General features: G+C 48.4%; 1 protein-coding gene across 1 annotated transcript in view; it reads right to left on the bottom strand.

Moving 5' to 3' along the window:
* Positions 1-25,678, bottom strand: part of UPF1 (UPF1 RNA helicase and ATPase) — a 443,827-nt gene that overhangs the window by 186,386 nt on the left and 231,763 nt on the right. The window contains 2 exon segments of the mRNA XM_029614488.1: positions 22,075-22,166; positions 22,169-22,217. Of these exon segments, the coding sequence (XP_029470348.1) occupies positions 22,075-22,166; positions 22,169-22,217 (141 nt within the window).

Here is a 25,678-nt window from a genome sequence, read left to right as displayed (position 1 = left end):
TATCTCCCAACAAGGAAGGTCGGCCAGTCTCATCCTGTACCTCTGGTCGCAGATCGGACGCTTTAAGCCAGGCCCCATCTACGAGCAGTTATTCCTGAAGCCGAGAGACGAGATGCAGTTTCAAAACTGTCGTAAGTCGCCCTAAACCTCATGTTTGCCTGCCTCTAGGCCTTTATGCTCCACTTGATGAAAGGGTTCCTGATATTGATCAGGAAGTGTGTGAACGAGCTCTTGGACTTGTACCAAAGATTTCGTTGGTACTGGTTCATAAAAAGTTGATAAGCTGCAATCCGACGGAATACCAACATAGATCCCTGGAAAACCTTACGTCCTAAATTATCCATGAATCTGTTGTCCTTTCTGGTGGTGTTGAGAGTGAGTCTTTAAACCTTTTTGCCTTTTTTCTGGGCCGACTCCACTACCACAGATTGGTGAGGTAGTTGGGGTCTTTTGGAATCCAGGAATTGGTTGGACCTAAGTAGGTTGCACTCTGACCTTTTGTTTACCGATGCAAGTGATCCAGGATGTTCCCATATTCGGTACCATGAGTTCTTGTAGTACCTCATGCACTGGCACCGCCAAACATCTCTTTTGGAGGGTCTACAAATTGTAGAACTTCCAGTGTTTTTTGCCTGGAATCCATCTCTGCCTGCAACTGGAATAGTTTCTGCCATTTCCTTTACAAAGTTGGAAAAGGATAAGTCTTCCAGAGGAGACTTCCTACGGTCCTCAGGAGGTGATGGTTCAGACAGCATGTCCTCTTCTGAAGAGAAATCTGTATCGGTATCTGTACCTGTATCTCTTGGGGACCTCACTGGTTGTGGCCTAGTAGGTATCAACGGTGACACTTTTGGTATTGGTGGAAGTAAAGGAGACCGTGGCTGATGAGGCCTAGGAACTCCTGAGGGTCCTGGAATAGGGTCATCCTCGATGTCTTGTAGTTTTTTTTCGATATGGCATAGCGTACCGTGTCCAGTTTATGCATCAGAGGTTGAAAAATAGAAAATTCTGAGGGTGGCACCGATGGAGTCATCGGTGGTAATCGATGCCGGCATCGGACGAAGTACCGAAGGCATTGGTGGCGGAAATCGATAGAGGTATCGGCATCGATGGTGATGGATCAGACGGCATCGGAGCTGGTGTCGATGGCGACATCGGTGTCGATGGCTGGACTGGTACCACACTCAAGGAGCGCTTGTCGAAACCACTTGACGGATATATCCATCAAGTTCCACCCGCATAGCTTGATGGTATCAGAGCAGCTATGGGGGGAGGCGGGTGATGGCGATACCGATACCTCCTCAGACCGCTGAGAAGGTATGGTGCCCTGCACCGGTATCGGTGGGGATCGCCCTGGTACCGTAGGCCTCGGAGACTCCGTGCTCATCCGAGCTTTCTTAGCGGAGGAGGCAGACTCCGTCGATGGCTCAGCGGGCACAGGTTCGATGGCGTGCTGGCGCCGATGCTTTTCCTTTTGCTTTTCACACTGCCGGAGCTGGACGCCTTCGACGATGGCGAGGGGGAGGGAAGTAGAAGCATCTCCGGCCTCACCTGGAAGTCGTCTTTTCAGAACTACTTGCCGTATCGATCCAAGAAGGCGATGACTGGGCTGATGTCGATGCTGTTGGGAGCAGTTGAATTTAAAGAGATGCTCCATTTTTTCCATCCGAAGCCGACATCCTTTCGATGTCATTCTGGCGCATAAATTACAGGACCTGACGTCGTGTTTTTCGCAGAGGCAAAGCACACATTTCCTGGTGCGGGTCCATTATGGACATATTTCTCGCACAAGTCGGGCATTTTTTAAAACCAGAGGCCATTTTAGCCAGACAGCCGTCGACGGCTATGGCTCAAAAACCGATGTGGAACTGACAAAAATAAAGGAGAAAAACTTACCGTGATGGTATGGAAGGGAGACCCTTGCGGTGGAAAGTTTTTCCTAACTTTTTTCTAAAGTTTTGTGTGTAGTGAAAAATCACCACAGGACTCCAGATTAACTGCGAGGCTAACGGCTCCGCGGAAAAAAGAAGACTGAAGGGAGACCCCTGTGGCAGGGAATATCATGGCATGCTGGGCATGCTCAGTAGGCACTCGGTGCCAGTCAAAAGTTTCACAGAAAGTTTGATAGAAGTTTTTCCGTATAGGGCTCCATTACTGATGTCACCCATATGTGAGGACTAGCATCCTGCTTGTCCTGGGATAACCCTAGCTACAGGCTGCTCCCAACACAAAAAGGGACCAACTAGACACCTAATCAGGGTACCAACGGGCACAACACCACCAGTGCTGTTGGCATCAAAGGGGGGAGGCAGTCTGAACCCAAAGAATGGGCCCTAGGTAGGGAGAGTTGGGTTCTACACTCAAACATGTTCCGGAGGACATACTGGCTGAACCTACTGTTGCATCAGCTATCCCTATCAAGACAGTAATGGGATATGAATGTGTGTAGAGAACTCCACTTTGCAGCCTTGCAGATCTCCTCCACGGGAACTGCTCCTAAGCAGGCCACAGATGCTGCCATGCCTCTGACAGACTGAGCCTTGACATGACCCCCAAGATGCAGTCCCGCCCAGGCATAACAGGAGATTCAATCTGCTAGCCACTGGATAGAGTCAGTTTGACAATGGCAACGCCCAACCTATTCTTATCAAAAGAAATAAAAAGTAGGGTGGACTGTCTATGGACTCTCTGTCTGCTTCAGATAGAAGGCTAAGGCTTGCTTGCAGTCAAAACTGTGCAGTGCTCGTTCACCTTGGTGCGAATGGGGCCTGGAAAGAAAATTGGCAGGATGAGTGACTGGTTAAGATGAAAATCTGTCACGACCTTAGGCAGGAACGTAGGGTGCATACGCAAGATCACTCTGTCATGATAAACTTAGTATATGGTGCAGAAAGATAATTTTAGGCAAGTTAGCTAGATCTCCGGAAGACTTTGTTCTGCAAATAGACAGCTATGGATCAGAACAGGTTCCAATGATTGATGAGAATGAATCAATATATTGCATGTGATTTGAGTGCAGGGATTGTACAAAGGCATAACACTATCACCATTTGTTCCCTACATTTCTGAGATATTCTGGCAACAATGAGCTGATAAAGAGCTGGGATAGCCCTAAGGTATCTCTGGGGACATCAAAGACTAAGACATTTGGTATTTCTTATCACCTGGGAAGATCAAATGCTAAAGACTAGTACCTATACCAATAAGCTGATAATAAAAACCACCAATAATTTAACTTTTTTACCAAATGAGAGATCAAGTACTTATTTATTTATTTCGGATGTTTATATACCGACATTCTCAATACAAGTATCGAATCAGGTCGGTTTACATAGACAAAACTGTCGCAATAAAGGCGTTACATTAAACAGCGTTTTCTTAACATATGAGTAACATATAACATATAAATATAAATAATAGCAAATTAAATATTACATAGACAATAATAATAATAACTCATCAACAGGACGTGGATAAATGTAAGGAATGTTTAAAGCGTGAATAAATATCTTGAATAATTAAAGGGGAGTCTAAATTGTGATATGTGGGTACATAGACCTTGTTGTGTGCAAAAAATCCGAGTTATGCATGAGTTAAAGAAGACTGATGAATCAGAGAAGGAGTCTTAAAGAGGTGTGTTGTTCAGATCTGGCGTGGTTGGTTCTTGAGGGGAGTATGGGTGATCGAGGATCTGATGTTGGACTATTTTTCTCTTTGACCGGTGTCTGAGTGATCTTGTGATTCTGTATAGGCTTGCCTGAAAAGCCACGTTTTTAGGTTTAGGTTTTTAGGTTTAGGTTTTTAGGTTTAGGTACTTGTACTGAAATGTCTTTGAAATACCTAACTTGCAGAGAAGATATATAATTCTTCTGGAGTACATCCTCAGCTTCTAAAATCTTAACCTCATCCAGCCTCTCAACTTGCAACTGCGCTGATCGTTTACATCACGTTTACTGACCACTTCCGTATAGAAACTTCTACACTAACATCTTGTTAACATCCTGCCGCTCTCTAAATACAAACCATTCGTCGTTCTATTTGAACATCATTCAACTACAACACACCTTCATACCTCATCCCAATCTCATACTTCAATCTTCCAATTCTTACTCCAAACCAGAGTTACCTACCCTTACACGATGCAATTCTACAAGACCTACTTGCACGACCATACCAACAGTTCTCTTCTCATTTAACTATCATCACAAACTATCTTCCAGACAAGGTGAACTCTAAAATTCCTTAAGAAGTTATCCGTCAACACCATCATGGCTCACCCTGCTGTGAACAACCAGACAAGAACAGCCATCTGATTACAATCCCACTTCTCAAACATGCCAGAAACCTTCTCTACCTCACCTTCTTCTTGATAAATGCCCAATCTCTGACTAAGAAACTCATGATTATTTCAGACCTGATCCAAGCAAGAATCCAGACTTCTTCGCTATAACAGAAACTTGGCTCAAAGACACCGATCCTGTATTTACAAATCAGCTAACCAACAATGATTACAACATATTCTCCATCCCACGAAAATCCCGCAGAGGAGGAGGACTACTCCTCCTCATAAAAAAAACATTTCTCTATGAAGCTGATCCCTCACAACCTTCCTAAGAAATTCAAAATTGCTTTACTCGACTGAATTCCTACAAATATGTCTTGTATACTGCCCACCCAAACTTCGACAATGAGATCTCCCCTCTACTAGAATTTTAATAACATCAACACAAAAAAACCATCCATACTTGGTGACTTCAACCTTCATTACTGATGCCCTACCTAGATCTCAAAACTGCCAAACCTTACTCGACATGCTTTCCAGCCTAAACCTGAATCCAACTTGTAAACAACCCCACTCATAAGCAGGTCATACGCTGGATCTGATATTCACCAACCAATACCTCTTTGACACTACATTATCTATTAAACCTGTCCCCTGGTCGGATGATTATCTAATCAAATGCTGTGCACAAGTCAATACCAACAAAATGACAAGAACAAATAAACCAATTTCATTCAAATACAGACCCCCCCCCTTCCAACTCGACTCACTCAAACAAGAACTGGGGAAACAACTTATAAATCTTGACCTATCCAACATTCATAACGCCACTCAGTCCTGGTTCCAACTTACAAATCAAACGGCAAACAACATAAATTCCGAGAAAACGAAACTGATAAAACAAAACAGAACAAAAAACAACCCATGGTTCAATTCACAAATCAGAACTCAAATCCAATCTCAGAAAGTTGGAAAAAGAATGGCGCAAATCCAAATGCCAATCAACTCTTCAAAGATACCGCACACAACTCGCCGACTACAAGAAAGCAATTCTGAATGCCAAACGTGAATACTATAGCCTAAAGATTAAAAAACTCCACAAATAAATCAAACTCCCTCTTCAACATCGTAAAAAACCTAATAGAAAACAACAACAAAGACATCCCAACTACTGATGCAATTAACCTAAGCCAAGACCTTGCAAATTTCTTTAAGAACAAAATAGACAAGATAACTGAATCCTTCAACATCCCTTCTACTGACGAAGTACCTTATGATCCACCATCAATAGCAACATGGTCGAAATTTGAACCAATTTCAATTATTGAAATAGAAAAGATGCTTCAAAAATAAACCCTGCTCGACATGACCTCGATACTATCCCAACCCGAGTGGTTAAAGGAAATAACACATATTATTAGCTGCAATCATAAACAAATCACTTGAAGAGGGTCATCTACCAGCCAATCTGAAAACCTGCAACAATCACTCCCATTTCAAAAAAAAAGAACCATGACCCAAAAGACCTGAATAATTACCGTCCTATCTCCAACCTTCCCTTACTTGCCAAGTTGACTGAAAAAGCAGCTTTGAATCAACTCAACGATCAACATATTCTTCACCCCCGCACAACACGGTTTCAGAAAGAACCGCAGCACTGAAACCCTACTGATCAATTTATCTAACAAAATAATAAGAGGCTTCGACAACAAATTAAGTCACTTATTAATACTACTTGATCTCTCTGCAGCCTTTGACACTGTAGACCACAAAAAACTAATTTCAAGTCTTGCCAACATAGGTCTTTCTGGAAAAAACACTAGACTGGTAAACTTCATATTCTTAAGAGACAGGTTCTTCAAAGTCACCTTTAATAACATCTCATCCGATCCCTGTCCCCTCGAAACCGGGGTACCACAAGGTGTCTGCCCTCCTCGGCCACCCTCTTCAATATATACCTACTCCCCACTCTGTCATTTCATTTCTAATCAGGCATCACTTTCTTTTTGTATGCCGATGATATTCAATTACTCATCCCAATAACATCTACCATCGAAGACGCTATCTGCCTCACAGTAAGCCACCTCAACTCGATGAGAAAATTCCTGAACCAACTAAAGTTATGCCTCAATATGAACAAAACTGAATGCATCCTTATAAAAGAAACAACCCAGAGCATACTTCCCAAACTCCTTCCATTCAAATCGACAACATTAATATCCAACTGAAGAAACACCAGTAAAAAGACCTCGTTATCTGGTTAGACAACGAACTGAACCTCAAAAAATGCATCGCAATAAAAACAAGAGAATTTTTTCACAAACTTCATGTACTCAAACATCTTAAAACCACTATTACACCCGCATGATTTCAGAACCATTCTACAATCACTCATGTTCTCAAGTCTTTATTATTGCAACGCGATTTCATCGGCCTCCCCAAATCTCTACACTGAAACCATTACAATTACTGCAAAAATGCCGCAGCACGAGTTCTTACCAGCAAGAAGAAATATGAACACATCTCCCCAATTCTGATGAGTCTCCATTGGCTACCGATCATACCAAAGGATCAAGTACAAGACATTAACTACCCTACATAATGAATCTACAAGTTGACAACTCTTCCCTTGATCACATGATTCAACTGCACAAAAAACCATGCACTACAAGAATCACTGGCAAATTGCAACTAATCATACCCCCCCCCCTTTCCTCTGCTAACTATCCAGCACCAGGAATAGAGGCCTTCTCTATTGCAGGACCTAAAGAATGAACTCTCTACCAATCTACCTAAGTTCAATCAGGGACTCCAAATCTTTCAAAAAAGAACTTAAAACATGGTTATTTAGACAAACATTCACAGACGGAATTGGATAACCTAATCCCTTATCTTAAGACTCCTCCCTGTAACAACCATATTCTTTTAAAACCTCCTCACCCCGTCTTACCTATTTTACACCATCTCTCTTCTAATTTTGTCTTGTATTATTTATTTTTTACTCCTCTATTTCCCTTGAACCTTTCCTTTCCATACCTAACCAGCTCACCTTTGAATAAATTGCTCTAACACACCCCTACAATATTACTCTTAAATTATTTCCCTAATTAACTATCACTTGTTAAATCTCAGCAAGACCGATTTGTAAGTCTTTCTCTTTTAAATCTGTTCAACTTCTGCTTTTGCCGAAATGTTAATTGTTATCTACATTTATGTGCGTTATGAACACGTTTTATGTATGAAGTTATTTTTCACTGTAAACCGGAGTGAAGGCATTCTGCTATACTTCGGTATAAGGTCGCAATAACGGAAAACCGTAAAGGTCGCAATACGGAAAACCTCCTTCTGGCAGTCCCCAACACCATACATATAGGCATGGGACCAAGGAACCATCATTCTTACTCGCTATACTAGATACTCTGCTGCTTTCGACACTGTCAACCACCAAATACTCCTATCCCGGCTATCAGAAATCGGCCATCTCTGGCACTGTACTATCAATGGTTTACCTCATATCTCACCCATAGAGAAACCTGGTCAACATTGACAACTCTGAGTCCCCACGCATACCCCTCCTCCAGGGTGTCCCCCAAGGATCCTCCTATCCTCCACCCTCTTTAACATATATATCTTCTTCCCCTCTGCTATCCTACTTTCTAACCTCGGTCTCAATTTCTTCATGTATGCGGATGATGTACAGATCCTCATCCCCCATGCAAAAAACCCTACAAGAAACTCTAAACTTCTGGGAATCCTGTCTTGCCTCCATTAACTCTCTCTTAGACAGCCTCCAACTCGCTCTTAACACAGCAAAAACTGAAATCATCCTCATTTCCAACAAACTCGAGGTTACCTCACAGGCCTCTACTAAACTACCCCCACAACCCTCCCCATCCTGCCATCTGTAAGAGACCTAGGTTGTTGTATTAGACAAACACCTTAATTTTCATCCACACATCACATCCCCTTCTAAAAACCGGCTTCTATAAACTCCACATCCTCAAAAAGCTCAAACCCCTCCTCCACCTTCAAGACTTTCGCCTTGTATTGCAGTCCACAATCCTATCAAAATTAGACTACTGCAATTCACTTCTCCAGGCCTGCCCTACGCCACAATTAAACCACTACAAATCTTGCAGAACTCCATGGCACGAATATCACAGACACTCGTAAGAGAGAACACATCACACCCATTTTAAAAGAACTGCATTGGCTCCCCATCCCTTTCCGTATAAAATACAAAAACCCTTACAATACTCCATACATGCTTCACAAAAATGACCACGAATGGCTCAAGGAAACACCACGTTTCCGTACATCCAATCGTCCATCCAGAGCCTCCACAGCGGGCACTTTACACATCCCAACCCTCAAAATAGCACACACTCAACTACCAGAGAGAGAGCCTTTACCATAGCCGGCCCCTCCCTCTGTAATTCTCTTCCCACGTATCCTCCGCCTTGAACCTTCCTTACCCCACTTCAAAAAAGGCATCAAAACCTGGCTTTTCTTACAAGCATACCCTGACTCCAATCAGACCTAAACCCCCTCCACTGCCACTTTCCAATTCCCTTACCCCTTCTAATCCGTTGATGCATCCTAGGGAATTCCTGATTTTGTAAATTTGTTAATTTTTTATTCTCAGTTTTTTTAACACAGTTCCTATCAATTTCTCTCTCCCCTAGCACTTCACTACCTTTCTCCTTCCCGCAACTTCTGCGCTTACTGTCACCTGACCCCTATCCTCTCCTTTTTCCTTCACTGCTCCACCTCCCCCCTCCCTGTTATTTGTAATTTCCTCTTCCTCCTTTACAATGTTGATTGTGAACCGGCATGATATGTCCTATGAATGTCGGTATATTTTAAAAGCATTTAAATAAATAAATAAATAAATATAAAAAAAGAAACGAAATAAATAAATAAATAAATAAATAAATATAAAGCATAGCGTTTGCTTATTCTAATTAGATGAGCTGAGGGAACAGAGAGCGAATAGTGGGTTCTTTTCAAAGTCTCCATGCCCGTAAAAGTCCTCTGGATTTCCTATGATGCTGGCTTATATGAGGAGGGCATATATGGGAGGTGTTAATTCATTTGTTCTTTATTATTCTTTGATTAATATTCCATCTTTATTTCTGTCTCCTGTTTACCTGTATTGATTTATATACAGCTTACTGTGATACTGTATTTAATGTTGATATTACTTTGCTGATTTATTATCCATATATTTGCAACATCTAGTAAACTAAGTTTGTTTTTGCAATATTTGTTTCCGAGTGTTCTATGACATAATATAAAATATACTCCCACACGACCATCATGCACATATGGTGGATAAGTCACTAAGGCCTAGAGCTCGCTGACCCTGTACGCTGAAGTGATAGTCACCAAAAATATGACCTTTGAGATCAGGTATTTTAGGTCACAGGTGTGCAGCGGCTCAAAAGGAGCTTTTATCAGCTAAGCTACCACCACGTTGAGGTCCCAAGTCACAGTAGGAGGCCTTAGGGAAGGCTTCACTTGAAGCAAGCCCTGCATGAATCGTACAACTATAGGCTGCACAGAGATGGGTGTACCATCTACATCGTAGTGGTATGCGCCAATTACCCTGAGATGAACTCTGATGGAGTTGGTTTTTAAGCCAGCCTCCAAGAGGCGTAGAAGGTAATCCAGCAGTTTTTGTGTGGGACAGGAGAATGGATCTAGAGCTTTCTGCTCACACCTCATGGAAAACCTCCTCCACTTCAGTCTAGTGGAAAGCTTTCTAGAAGCCATCAGGACCTGAGAAACATCCTCAGAAAGATCAAGTGGCTGCTGAATTAACCTCTCAACATCCAGGCTGTGTACGACAGGGCCTGGAAGTTGGGATGTCATAGCCTGCCCTGATCTTGCTTGATGAGATCTGGGGAAGTCCCCAGACTGATCTGTTTCCGGATGGACAACTCCTGCAGGAGAAGAAACCAGACCTGTCTCGGCCTTTGAGGGACTATGAGGATCATAGTACCTCTGTCCTTGCGAAGCTTCAAGAGAGTCTTCGCCACAAAGAGAATCGGAGGATATGCATAAAGAAGATCTTGACCCAATGACAGGCCAGGGCGACTGAGGCACGTTTGCGGTCTGACATGGACAGGGAGCAGAACCAAGGTGCCTTCCTGTTGCAGGGGTCGCAAACAGATTTACGTCTGGGCTCCCCCCTGAGGGGAACATCCGATTCTCTACCGCCTGGTCTGGGGACTATTCGTGGGGCCTGAAGGCTCGACTCAACTTGTCCGTTACCATATTCTGTCCCGGCCAGGTACATGACCCTGAGTACCATCCCATGACACAGGGCCCACGACCAGATCTGGACTGCTTCCTGAAGCAAGAGTGTGCCTCCCTGCTTCTTGACATACCACATGGTTACTTGGTTGTTGGTCTGGATCAGGACAACTTTGTTGGATAGCTGATCTCTGAGAGCCCATAGCACATATCTGATTGCCCAGAGCTCCAGGAAGTGGATTTGACAAGAATTTTCCTGAGCGGACCATAGACCCTGGGTGCCGATCCCATCCACACGAGCTCCCCACCCCAGGGTGGACGCATCCATGATTAGTATAATTTGAGCAAGGAGACTCCGAAAGGAAATACCCTGCTCCAGATTGGAAAGTACCCATCACCAGGATAAGGAATCCCTGATAGATAGGGTGACTCGGATGCAAATCCTGGAGGCTCTGAGTGGCTTGGCGCTACTGTGACCTCAGGGTCTATTGGGCTCTGTGCATATGGAAAATGTGCCAAGGGAATGACATGGATGGTCGCAGCCATGTGGCCCAACAGCCTCAACATGTGCCAGGCTGATACCTGCTGGTTCTATTGAACTTCTGCCACAATAAACGCCAAGGTGATGGCCCTCTGGCGCGGCACAAAGGTCTTGGTCTGAGATGTGTCTAGCAGGGCTCCAATGAACCCCGAGGTGATGGCAGAGATGGGACTTTGGGTAGTCGAGAACAAACCATATAGTGACACCAACACCCGAATGGTCAAGCGCATGCACCTGGTGGCCCCTGCCTGAGACATGCTCTTGACCAGCCAACTGTCCAGATAAGGGAAAACATGCACTCCAGGTCTGCGGAGGTGCGCTGCCATCACAGCCAAGCATTTTGTGAAGACCCATGGGGCAGACATGAGCCCAAATGGCAACACCCAGTACTGGAAGTGCCGTTTTCCCTTCACAAATTAGAGATACTTCCTGTGACTGGGGAAGATCTCAATATGGGTGTATATGTCCTTTAGGTCGAGGGAGCATAGCCAGTCCTCTTTGTGCAAAAATAGGGATCAAGGTGCCCTGGGAAACCATCTTGAACTTTTTTTTTTTTAGAAATTTGTTCAAAACTCTTAGGTCTAGGATGGAACGGAGTCCTCCTGTTCTTTAGAATCATGAATTACCTGGAGTAGAATCCCCACCCTCTTTGCCCTGGTGGTATGGGCTCGACCGCTCTGGCCATTAAGAGGGACAGCTGCTCTGTTGGTTCTACCTCCTGATGCACTACCAGCCCCCAAAATGGGCACGGAGGGCAATTTGGTACCCCTGTCAGACAATAGAACCCACTGGTCCGAGGTTAACCCTGGCCACCGTGTTGCAAAGAACCGCAACCTGCCCCCGACCGGAGGGTCCATATCCCGGGTACAGGCAACTGGATTACACTCCCTATGGACCATTCAAAACCCCAGAGTTGACGATGAGGAGCTGGCTGGGGCATGGGAGCTCTCCGCTGCCTGGGATGGCCATGGGAGTTCTGATAGTGGGGTCAGGATCGAGGAGGCGGAGGCTAGTACTTCCTTTGATGGCCTCCAAGAAGAGGATGGGTCTGGAGTACTGGCAGAGAATTATTGGAGGATTTCAGGATGGTCCCAGAGTTGGACCACAGCATCCCTCAATCCTATCTCCGAACAGATTCTCTCCAGTACACGCCACATCAGCAAGGCTTTCTGGTCGGATTATCTGAGGCCCAAATTCGGCGCTTCTGTGGGCTTCCGATACCCGCTTCAGAGACCCTTGATGCCCTTGAAAACATTGTAGGTCGCATGGCCTCGTGTTTCTGCACTCTAGACCCTTGTGCACCAGTGACATAAAGGTGTCTTGCTGCAGGTTGAGGCAGCTGCTCAGCCACCTCCTGCACCAACCTTGCAGATGTCCCGCAACGTATTGCCTCATATAAAGCTGGCAGGCGGCGATGCGGGCAATAAGCATGGCACCCTGGAACACTTTCCTCCCAAGAGCATCCATCGTTCTGTGATCCTTTCCCAGGGGGCGCCGAGAAATAGATCAGGGTGCGCTTGGCCCTCTTGCAGGCAGATTCGACCACCACGGACTGGTGAGGCAGCTGACGCTTATCGAATCCGGCAGCCTTCTGGACTAGGTAACCTTGTCCGCCTTCTTGTTAACTGGAAATACTGTGAGGGGGTGTTCCCAAAATCCTCAGCAGCAATTTCTTAAGGATCTCGTGTACCGAGACCACTACGATCTCCTTAGGATGCTCCACAAACTGAAGGACCTCAAGCATTTTGTGCCTGGCATGCTCTTCACTTAAAAAGCTGGAATGGGATGGCCTCCGCCATCACCCTCAAAAACCTGCGAATGTTAAGTCCTCAGGCAGAGACCATCCTTCGCTCATCTGGAGGAGAAGGGTCGAACGGGAAACCATCCAGTCCTTGAGAAGGACTCTGATCATCCTCCCAGGGGTATAGGAATCCTCATCCTCACTGTATGCCAAAGGGAAATGGAGCCTTAGATGCTCGGTCTATATCCAGAGGTGCAGGCACCAATGAACTGGATGGGGGAGGGGGGGGGGATTATATGCCTCTGTATCTCCACCGGCCTTGGCAGAATTTCCTCCTCTGAAGAATTGGCAACAACCACCGTATCGATAGAGGGATGCCTCAGTGCCCCGCCGGGCACAAGTGCCATCCCAGGATCAGACACCAAGGAAAATTTAGTTTCTTACTTGATAATTTTCGTTCCTGTAGTACCACGGATCAGTCCAGACCCTGGGTTGTGACTCCGCACCAGCAGATGGAGACAGAGCAAGACTTGTCGGGCTCCCTACATATAGTAAGGTGCCACCCACGAGTCCCTCAGTCTTACGTAATGTCAAAGCAAATGAAGTGCCCGACTAACAGCTCGATACAGTAAAGTTCAGTTGAAGATTTCTCGTCTGTAACGAGCTCGCTGCGCACAATTCGGAACGCGCAAGGCAAACCAGCGATACAGTCTCCAGTTTTGTGCGTCCGTAGTGCTTCTTAAAACAGACGCGTAACCCTTCCCGCACCCGGCATGTAAATGAACGAATTAGCTGTATAATGAAGGAATTAGCTATTCCCCTCCGATACGTAACGGGCACTCAGGTTCTCTCATTAGTAACGCACTGTTTTGACGCGGCCGTAACGTGTTAGTTTACCGCCTCCCCCCTAGTAGGAGTTAGGACTGTGAGTCTAGTAACAAATCCATCGACAACGCTTCTAAGATACTCAAAAACAATAAAACACAATTTAAAAAAAAAAGCGATACAGAGAATGATCGAGAAAGTGTAATGATGTGGGTCACATAAAACCTGTCAGAAGAAAAAATAAAATGTTTAAATCCCTGTCGGGGGCCGCGTGAGTCCAGGCTGCCGGCGGCGGCGGGGAGCCGGGTGGTCGCGTGTTAAATCTAGGGCCGCGGGCAGGTGGGCCGCCTGTTCCAGCGGCAGCGGCGGCGGGGGGGACACGCGTTAGTTCGAGACGGCCGTGCGGGATGGTCGTGTGTTTAAATCTAGGGCCGGGTCCGCACAGGCGCGCATTCATTCACTGCCGGTGGGGGCTGAGGAGGCAGCCCCCACCGGCAGTGAATGAATTCATTCATCCAGGCGGAGGAGCCGGCTGCTTTCGCCACCGGCTCCTCCGCCTGGATGAATGAATGCGTGCCTGTGCGACCCCTGCGATTCGGCGCTCAAGGCAGTCACATGCCGTGACGTCACGCCTTGAGCGCCGAATCGCAGGGGTCGCACAGGCGCGCATTCATTCCACTGCCGGTGGGTGGCTGCCTCCTCAGCCCCCACCGGCAGTGAATGAATGCGCGCACTGTGCGGACCCGGCCTAGATTTAACACGCGACCACCCGCCGCCCGTCTCGAACTAACGCGTGTTCCCCCCGCCGCCGCCTGGAACAGGCGCCCACCCGCCCGCGGGCCTAGATTTAACACGCGACCACCCGGCTTCCGCCGCCGCCGCCGCCTGACCCACGCAGCCGTCTGAAACAACGCACGGCCACCCGCCCCCCCCCCCCGGAACAGGCGCCCACCCGCCCGCGGGCCTAGATTTAACACGCGACCACCGGCCCCCCGGATCCCGCCGGCCGCCTGGACCCACGCGACCCTCCGACAGGTAATTTAAAAATTTTGATTTTACACTTCCTGTGCCTGTCATTCAAATGTCATTTGAAATGACAGGTACCAGCGCACACCCAGGTTACTGTATAGGCGCTGTATTAAGCGCCTATACAGTAAAATGGGTTACGCGGGCATAACCCTTCTCCTAACCGCTTTAAAGCCGCGGCATGCATTTGCATGCGATTAGAGGAGAGTATCGGGGAGTTAGTGAAGAGAACTGTGCGTGCGGGAGGAAGGGTGCGCCTGACAACTTACCTCACATGTATTCTACCTCGACCTTACTGTATCGACCTGTAACTAACTAAACACGACCTTCAACACAGGCCAATTCAAAACACCCCCAGCTGGAACAGAACTGCCAGAACCAGAGGCGAACTGCATTACTCCGAACTTGAATAAATGAGAACTTGAATCCAACTGAGCGGACCTCTCCTCACTTCAGCGCAAATCAGAAACCAGAACATCCGGAACGGGAGCCTGGACCTGATCCGTGGTACTACAGGAACGAAAATTATCAGGTAGAAACTAATTTTCCTTTCCCTGTACGTACCCCGGATCAGTCCAGACACCTGGGATGTACCAGAGCTAATTACCGAGGGTGGGAAGCAGAGAGTCCCACTCGGAGAAACACTCTCTCCAAACCCCCCCGCATCAGCCGCCTGGACATCAAGTCGGTAATGTCTAGGAAAAGTATGCAACGACCTTCCACGTCGCCACCCTGCAGATCTCCTGCGGGACACCTGAGAGGCCTCCGCCCACGATGTGGCGTGAGAACGTGTCAAGTGAGCCCGGAGACCCTTAGGAGCCGACTTGCCCTGCAAAAGATATGCCGACCCGATAGTCTCCTTGAGCCAACGTCGCAATCGTGGTACGAGAAAGCAGCAGACCCCTCCTTGAACCAAGAGCACAAAACAAACAGGTGGTCAGAAACTCGGAAAGGATTCGTAACCTCCAGGGTAACGGAGCAGAACCCTACGAACATAGAGTTCTCTCAAATCTTTTGACCCCTTGTCACGCCGATCCACGCCCGGAAAGGCGGGAAGCTCAATAGACTGATTCAGCTGAAAACGCTGATACCACCTTCGGCAGAAAAAGACGGGGACCAGTTCTCAAGGAAACCCCCGAATCCGAGACTCGCAAAAACGTTCTCTACAAGACAGAGCCTGTAACTCCGAGACTCCGTCTAGTCTGACCGCGATCGCGATAAGAAAAACCATCTTCAAGGTAAGATCCTTGAGTGTCGCTCGCTTCAGGGGTTCAAGACGGCGCTGCCATAGAGCTGACAGAACCCAATTTAGATTCCAGGACGGACAGGGATTCCGCACTGGTGGCGCAAAATGTTTAGCCCCCCGAAGAAAACGCGCCACATCTGGATGGAGTGCCAAGGGACAACCCCCTGACCCTTACCTCTGAGACAACCAGGGCAGCTACCACCTGACTCTAAGAGGACTACAAAAACAGCCCTTTCGAGAGACCCTCCTGGAGAAAGGCGAGGACCTCAGACACGGACGACAGGATAGGATTCACCTTGCGAGATCTGCAACCAGTCCTCAAATACTGCCCAAACCCGAACGTAGGCTATGGATGTAGACTGTTTCCTAGCTCTCAACAAGGTGGCTACCACCGCATCCGAGTACCCCTTAGACTTCAGACGTTTCCTCCTCTCAAAAGCCAAGCCGAGAGACAAAAGAGATCCGCATCCGCCAAACAGACGGGTCCCTTGGCGAAAGAAGGATCGCATCCCCGCGAAACCGAAGAGGAGGGTTCCGCTGCAAGCTGTAGAAGATCCCACGGTCGCCTTGGCCACTCCGGCGCAACCAAGATCACCTCTGACGGGTGCAACTCTATTCGCCGAAGCACCTTGCCTATCAGGGGCCAAGGAGGGAAGACATACAGCAAACATGTCCGTGGGCCAGGGAAGCACCAACGCATCGACGCCTTCTGCCCCTCACTCCCTCCGCCGACTGAAAAAACTGCGGAGCCTTTGTGTTCCGAGCGGTGGCCATCAGATCCATGTGTGGCTGTCCCCACCTGGCCCAGATGAGGCGATAAACTACATCCGGCAGTTCCCATTCTCCTGATCCAGACGATGTCGGCTGAGGAAGTCCGCTTGGACGTTGTCTATTCCGGCGATGTAGGACGCCGCAATGCTGCTGAGATTCTGCTTCCGCCCAGCGCATCAACTTGCTCGCCTCCTCCGCCACCTGCTGGCTCCTTGTTCCGCCTTGGCGATTGATGTAGGCCACCGTGGTCGCATTGTCCGACAGCACCCGGACCGCCCGTCCCCGTATCAACGGGTGGAAGGCTTGCAACGCCAGCGCTACGGCCCTGGTCTCTAAACGATTAATGGATCACAGCGACTGCTGTCTCGACCACTGTCCCTGTACCGAGCATCCCAGACAGACCGCTCCCCAGCCAGAGAGACTGGCGTCCGTTGTGACTACCGTCCAGTTGGGGCATAAGCAGTGAGACTCCGCATGTCAGGTGGTCGGAACGAAGCCACCACTGCAGGCTGGCCCTGGGTCGGTCTGTGAGGGGAAGAGGACGATGAAATTCCTCCGATGCTGGTTTCCAGCGGGAGAGTAAGGCTGATTGCAACGGTCGTAGATGAGCAAAAGCCCAGGGAACCAAGGCTAGCGTTGACGCCATAGAGCCCAAGACCATCAGATAATCGCACACATAGCGGGCACTGGCAGCGACAGACGCCTCACCTGACTCTGCAGCTTGACCACTCTCTCCTGGGACAGTGAGACCCTGCCCCTCTTCGTGTCGAACAGGGCACCCAGGTACTCCAAACCGCTGGGTTGGCTCCAATCCACTCTTGGCGAGATTGATCACCCATCCGAGGGGAACACAAGAGCTGTAACACCCTGGCATACCGCTTGCCGGCACGCCGTCTTCGGATTGGCCTGAATGAGCCAATCGTCCAAGTAAGGGTGTACCAGTAGGCCTTCTCTCCTGAGCTGTGCAGCCACCACCACGACTTGGTGAAGGTGCGCGGAGCCGTGGCGAGCCCGAAGGGAAGAGCCCTGAACTGATAGTGTCTGCCCAGGATGCAAAACCTTAAGAATTTGTGATGAGACGGCTGAATTCCGATGTGCAGGTACGCCTCCGTCAGGTCCAGAGATGCTAGAAACTCGCCCAGGATCGAACCGAGGCCACCACCGAACGAATCGTCTCCATTTTGAAGCGTGAACGCGAAGGCACCTTTTGACCCCTTAACTTGTCCTCTTTCTTTGGGTACCACCCACGAAGTCCCGGCGAATCTGCCTCGGGGGTACGGGAGATAGGGCGCCCAGATCTTCCAAGCCCCGGAGGGTCGTCCTTACCACCGCTGCACGCTTGACTAACCCCTTGCATGGCAACACGAGGAACTTGTCCGCCGGCAGACATGCAAAATCTAAAGCGTACCGTGACTTATCACGCTGAGGACCACTGGTCTGAAGTTATCTTGGTCCACTCCTCGAAAAACAATGCTAGCCTTGCTCCCACGTTTGGCACGAGTTCCTGAGGCTGCAGCGAGGAATGAACCTCCTCGTTGCATTGGGCCGACTTGGGGACCCAATCCCGACGAGGAACCACCTTTCTTCCGAACTTCTTCCCCCGAAAGACTGAGACCACGAGGAGGACCTGGCTGAACCGGACCGGTAGGAAGGCCCGACCCGGACGATCTCTGCGGTCGCTGCAGTCTGTTTCCCCCGAAACGGTTCCTAGCGGGAGGAGGAGGTTCTAGGCCTGGGCCTGTCCTCTGGTAGCTTAAACGCTTTGTTCTCCTCCCCGAGGGACTGCATCAGGTCGTCCATCTGTTTTCCAAATAATAATTGCCCTTTAAAAGCAAGGAGCCAAGGTGAGTCTTGGACGACCCATCAGCCGCCCAGTTTCTAAAGCCAGAGGAGACGGCATGCAGAGACCGCTGACACCATGGCCCTGGCCGACGTCCTCAGCAAATCATGCATAGCATCCGCGCTGTAAGCGATCACCACTTCCAGGTGATCTGCCTGCGCTGACTCCCCCTCGGAGAGACCTGCATTCGCCTGGAGATTCTGGGCCTAGCGCAGCCCAGCCCGCAGCGCAAAATTACTGCAAATGGCCGCACCGACCCCCCAGGGCGGAAACCTCGAAAACCTTCTTCAGCTTGCACCTCCAGCTTCCTATCTTGAATATCCTTGAGTGCTGTGGCGCCTGTGACGGGAATTGTAGACCTTTCGTCACCCGCCGACACCGCTGTGTCCACCCTTGGGAGGCGAAGGAGTTCTAGGACCTCCTCTGGCAGAGGATACAGCTTGTCCATGGCCTTACTCACCTTCAGGCCCAGCTCAGGGGTATCCCATTTCTCGGAATAGGATATCGGAGGCTGAGAAGTGGAACGGAAGCGCCACCGGTGGACCCGCAAGGCCCAGCAACACCGGATCCATATTGGCCCTTGCCGGGATTCCACCGGTGGGGCCTCCACACCAAGTTCCCTGAGGATGGCCGGGATGAGGGGCAACAGCTCATCCCTCCGGAACAGGGCGCACTACTTTCGGATCATCACCATCCGCCGCCTGCGTCCCCTTGCCGGCCCCCGGCTGGGCTGGCCCTCTTCATCGGGTCCTTCAGCCCTCCTGGGGCCCCTCCTCCTCCTCTGACATGGAGTCTACCTCCTCCTCCGAGGAGGAGGTGGTAGACTCCATGTCAGAGTCTTGCGGAGCTCCCCGCATCGGCCGCTTCTCCCTAGGCGGGTCCTTCTGGGCCCGATCCCGGGCAGTCCTCTTCCGGGGCTGAGAGCGCCCCTCCATGCCCCCCGAGGCCTTTCGATCTCCCAGGCTTTTTCTTGGATCTCTTGTACTTCACCAGCTTGCGGAACAGCAAGGCAAAAATCCGCGGAAAATGAATCTTCTGACCCAGAGGAGACCTCCTCCATACTTTGTTCCCCCCCGAGCCAAGCCCCCCCGAGGCTTCCCCTCGGGGGCCCGCTGTTGCAGCGAAAGCAGAGGAGGCTGGCTGCCATTATAGGCAGCCTTCCTCGTGGCGTCCCTGACCGTCTCCAAAATGGCCGCCGTTCCCGCACTAAGCGGGAACGGCTCTGAAGCCCTGGCCTCCAAGTGCACGGCGCGCGGCGGCGAACGCTCCGCCCGAGAGCGCCCCCCCCCGACCGACCTCAGACGATCCCTCGCCACCGGAGACGCAATTCGCGCATACCCCGTCATGCGCGACAAGCCGCCCCCCTCGGCTTCCTCGGCCCTCGGCGAGGAGAAGGTAACTTAATTAAAACAAACAGTCGCCCCCCCCCCCCCCGCAAAGCACCCTGACCGAGCGAGCGAACGAGAGAGACGGCGTGGCTGAAAAACAAAGTCCCCGGAAACTTTTTTATTTTTTATTTATTTATTTATTTATTTACTTACTTACTTATGCCGCTGTCCCGGGTCCTGAATTCTTCTGCTCCAGCGGGGATGAGTGAACCGGGCTCCCCGGTGTCACCCCCGACACTGCTGCCAGCCACGGCAGAGTCCTCGACCCTCAGCAGCGGCCTCAACCAGGGGGGATGGTCCCCTCAGGACTTCCCAACCCCCTGGGTTGGGAAGGTCCTGAGGGAGACTTTCTTTCTTCTTTCCTCTTCTGTTTCGCTTTTTTTTTTTTTTTTTTTTTTTTAAACTATCCCTGACTAACTACAAAAAACGACCCAGGGATCCCAGAGACTGTGGGTGGACCTGCCCCATCTGCTGGAGACAGAGAAAGACTGAGGGACTGTGGGTGGCACCTTACTATATATAGGGAGCCCGACAAGTCTTGCTCTGTCTCCATCTGCTGGTGCGGAAGTCACAACCCAGGTGTCTGGACTGATCCGGGTACGTACAGGGAACTGGGTTTGTACGCACCAGTAAGTACATTGAGCTTTCTCCAGAAGCAGTACAAGGACAGGCAGCACTAACTCTGGTGCCATCGCTGCCACAGGGCCGAAACCCTGTGTCTGCTCCTCTGCCAGCTGGATTCGACACAAGCTCCTGCTCGAATGCTGTCGATGTTAATGATAACTGGGAAGGAGGAGGGGTGGTCAGATCTAGTAGAGACTGTTGCAGACACTGGGCATTGATGGAAGATGGGTGCTCCTCGTCACAGAGTTGCTTCGGAGGCATTACGCCAAAAGTGCCGATGCTTCCTAGGTTTTCCTCTATGCTCAGCCCGGTCCTTCCCCAGTACTGAGGCCAACAAACCCGGCATCCTCGGACCTGAGGAAATAAACAGCAGTCTCTGGCATCCCTATCCACCAGCTACCTCAACTGAACTGATAGTCCCGCTAATGATGGTGTGATGTCCATCGATGCAGCTCAGAGGTCTGCCGATGCAGATGGCTCAGACTTCTTCCACCCTAAGAGCTGATTCATCTTGTCAAGTCAGAGACGACGTCCCTTCAGGGTCATCTGAGTCCATAAGCAGCATTATGCAATGCCCCCAGGCAGAGGATGCAAACATCATGAGGATCGGTGATTGATACAGTCCTCAGGCACTGGGGGCATCAGTGAAAACACCATGGGGGACGGGGGGGGGGGGGTGGGGGGGGACGGACGGACGACCGGACCGCAAAAAGAAAGTTACCCCAATTGATGAAAACCCTGATTGGGGCAAAAAAACAAGAAAAACAAAGTTTTCCACAAGGAAAAAGCCAAGTTTTTTAGAGCTCAATCAACCCTAAAGGCTCACAGCTCAGGAAGAAAAAAAAAAAAAAAAAAAAAGATACTGAGGGACCCCCACATGGATGTGTTATAGGGTATGCTGGGCATGCTTAATATGCCTAGTCAAATTTTCTAGAAACTTTGACATAAGTTTTCCATATCAGGCTCCATCCGATGATGTCACCTATGTGCGAAACTACCATTCTGCTTGTCCTCAGGAGAAACAGCTTTACTGGATAGGTAATTTATTTTTTTAAATTTATATTCTGCTTTTCAGCCACTTCAAAGCAGATTACATTCAGGTACTGTGGTTATTTCCCTGTCCCCAGAGGGCTCACATTTTGAGTTTGTACCTGAGACAATGGAGGGTAAAGTGAGTTGCCCAAGGTCTCAAGGAATGGCAGTAGAATTTGAACCCTGGCTTCTCTGGTTCGTGGTCTGCTGCTCTAACCATTAGGCTACTCCTCTATTCTAATTTCATATCAAAACATAAAAACCTAAGAGTTTGCCAAAATATCTATTCCATATAAGTAAAAACTACATATGTTCCAGTTCTGAAATACTGTATTGCTACATTTGGACTACCACAGAGTAACGTTCAACTGGCTATTAAAGCACTAAGGCAAGAGGCACAAGTGCATTACAATAAATGTGGATTTACAATGGCACAAATCATCTCTGGCCACATTATTCACTGCCATTTAAACATGGATTATAGCAGGAAAGAACTTTACCTGTTTAGCTCCAAGCACCACTGGTACCATACATTCAGGTTCTGTGGCCTGGGTACTTTCATCAATCAAAATTGAACGAAATTGCATTTTGCAAGCCTTGGATCCCCTGCTCCCACACAAGTGCAGCAAATAACATCTGCATTCTTCAGAGAAAAGAAAACAGAAAATGTAATCATAAAACAAATGCCTGAGAAGGACAGAAAGTGACTATATTGCATTATGCAGAACAAGGGCTTGAGATCACATTCCAGTCTCTCTGTAGCCCTGCTAATTCAATTGCATACCGGCACCCTTTGGATTTTGTATTGATTACCTAAGCATGCCAAAGATAATATAAGGCTCTCTCATTCTAATCATTTATGCTGGTGTTTAACTGTACTTATCTATGCTGAATTTTTAAGAGAAATAAAATAAGGACTGGTTAAAATAGTTACTGTAACACCAATGATCACAGTAATCTACAGAAGTCAACATCTGACATAGCCAGCAAATGTAGCTATAGACAGTATCTACTAAACTTACCCATAAAATCTCTCTCCTTACCTTACGGAACAGCACTCCCAATTCTGGTCAGCTAGAGAAGTAGAATCTTAAGGAACTAATCTCTGGTCTATTCAAGCCTACCTTTACTTTTCAGTGGAGATTTCTTAAACTTGTTTCTAAATACCCATTTACTATGCTTATATATCAAATAAATAAATCAATGTGGTAAAACAAATTGCAGCATGTAGGATATAAAAACCCCAGGGAGAGATACAATATTGAAGGTGAAATTTTTCTAAGCACGAAAGAGCAGGATTTGGGAGCAATTGCATATGATGATCTTAAGATGGCCAAAAGGAAAAACTGGTTATCATCTGCTAATTTTTGTTCCTGGAATACCACAGACCAGTCCAGACAAGTGGGTTTTGTATCAGTTATCGGAGGAAAAGAATAAAAATTTTTCAGGCACTGCTACTTAACTGAGTGTGCCACCCTCAGGTCCCTCACTATTGACCTGCACCCAAGCCAAGATGACTACTTCCCAAACTCCAAGGATTTCTCCCTCTAGAGAGAACTGAGGATTAAAGTTGGAACCCAAACAAAACTGAACCCTGAACTTAGGGTAATGAAAAACTTCCAACTCCAAAATAGCTTAAACTATATTCAATCTTGTTCAAATTCTGCATCAACAGTAACGTCCAGAAATGGGAAAGGTCTTTCGCAACAAAAAGGGGATGGGAGTCTGGACTGATCTGTGGTATTCCAGGAATGAAAATTAACAGGTAAGAGCCAATTTTCCTTTCTTGTTCATACCCCAGATCAGTCCAGGCAAGTGGGATGTACCAAGTCCCTCTACACTGGGCAGGAACCTGAAAGACCTGCATGCAGCACACTTTCAAATGTGGCCTCCTCCAGAGCCTGAACATCAAACAGTAATGTTTGGCTAATTGCTGCTCAACAAATCTCCTGTGGAGAAACCAATTGGCACTCCACCCAGGAAGTTGTCTGCACCCTAGTACAATGCACCCGCGGCTCCCCCCCCTCCCCGGGACCAACCTACCCTTACAGATACAAGCCGAAATAATAGCTTCCTTCAACCATCTCGTAATCGTGCTCTTAACCGCTTTGCAACCCCTCTTTGCTCCACTGAATAAAAACAAAGATGATCCAACCTCCAAAAATCATTTGTAACCTTGAGATGTCGCAATAGGCCAGACACACGTCCAAAAGGTGAAGCTCTTTCGCATAGGGCGAATCAGACATCAGGTGCGGAAAGCCAGTAATTCCACTGTTTGGCTAAAATGGAAGGCAGATATGACTTTGGGTAAAAAGGAAGAATCCGTCGTCTGAAATCTGCAAAGAAGGATCTCTGCACGATAAGGTTTGTAGTTCTGAAATTCACCTAGCTGAACAAATTACCACCAAGAACACAGATTTCAAAGTGAGGGTCCTTCAAAGACGCCCTTCTCAATGGTTCAAAAGGAGGCCCACACAGTACTTCGAAGAACCAGATTAAGATTCCAAGATGGACATATCCTACGAACCAGAGGACACAAATGTTTTGCTCCTTTAAGAAAATGTACGATGACCAGATGAGATGCTAACGGGCTCCCTTTCAGCCTCCCTTGGAAACAGCCTAATGTTGCTACCTGGACTAAGAATTATAGGCTAAACCCTTTGACAAGACATCTTGCAAAAAGGCCAAGACCTGCAAAGGATCAATGTCATGGACCCCCACACCTAGACTCAAACACTCTCCAGACTCGTATATATGCCAAAGTAGTAGATGATCTTCTAGCCTGTACAAGAGTAGTAATCACCAGCTCTGAATACTGCTTCAAGTGGAAGCTTCGCCTCTCAAAAGCCAAGCCACTAAACAGAAGAAATCTGCCTGTTCCGAAAAGATGGGCCCTTGGCGTAGTAATCCCCACACCTGACTTATTCGGACGGGACCATCTGCTGCCAGATGAACCAGATCTGCAAACCACGGACGGTGCAGAAATTCCGGCACCACCAGGATCACTCTTTCTGGATGTTGTTCGATGTGACATAGCACCTGACCTACGAGCGGTCACGGGGGGAAATACATACAGCATAAACCTCACTGGCCTCGGAAGCACTAGAGCACTGATTCCTTCAGAGCCGAATTCCCTCCTGCGGCTCAAAACCAGATCACCTTGGCATTTTCTCGAGTTGCCAGAGATCGAACTAGGCTCACCCTACCTGCGCCAAATGAGGGCAAAGGCTCCACTGACAACTCTCATTCCCCTGGGCCACCTGTTGCCTGCTGAGATAATCCACCTGCACATTGGCCATTCCTGCCATGTGCAAAGTTGCTGGTACTGGTAGATATCTTTCTGTCCAGGCAAAGAGCTCCTGAACCTCCTGAGCCACTAAACGACTCTTCATCATTCCGCCTTGATGATTGATGTAGGCCACTGTCATTGCAAGGTCCGAGAACAAGTGCACTGCATGCCCCTGAATCCATGGAAGGAAGACCAGTAACGCCCTGCGAACAGTTTTTGTTTCCAGATGGTTGATCGACCAAGGACATCTCTACTGGCACCATAGAGATTCGGCAGCCCAAGAGCAGTGGGCTGCCGAATCCCAATATGTTGGGATTCGGCAGCCCACTGCTCTTGGGCTGCCGAATCCCAACATATTGCTCCCCAACCATTGAGGTTGGCATCTGAGGTTACCACCACCTAGTCTGGAACTTCTAGATCCACTCCTTTCTCCAAACTGGGACACTACAGTCAACCACGAGAGACTGGATCTGGATTCCCCCTAGAGTGGCAATGTTAGCTGAAACTCTTCAGACAACAGATTCCAATGGGACAAGAGTGCCTTCTGGAGAGGTTGCATGTGAGCAAAGGTGCATGGCACCAACTCCAGAGTAGAATGCCATGGAACCTAGAACTTGTAAATAATCCCAAACGTTTGGAGCTAACAGATTCAGCATCCGACAACTTGAGTCTGCAACTTGACCACTGTCTCCAGGGTAAGGAACACTTTACTTAACCGGGTATCTTATCGAGCCCCCAGAAATTGCAATGACTGAGAAGGCTCAGCTTTTTGCCAGGTTTAATCACCCAACCCAGGGACCTTAGATGTTCAGTTA

Source organism: Rhinatrema bivittatum, chromosome 8 (assembly GCF_901001135.1).
Source record: "Rhinatrema bivittatum chromosome 8, aRhiBiv1.1, whole genome shotgun sequence".
NCBI lineage: Eukaryota > Metazoa > Chordata > Amphibia > Gymnophiona > Rhinatrematidae > Rhinatrema > Rhinatrema bivittatum.
The sequence above is the reverse complement of the archived record's forward strand: the minus strand, read 5'-3'. Positions and strand labels throughout refer to the sequence as shown.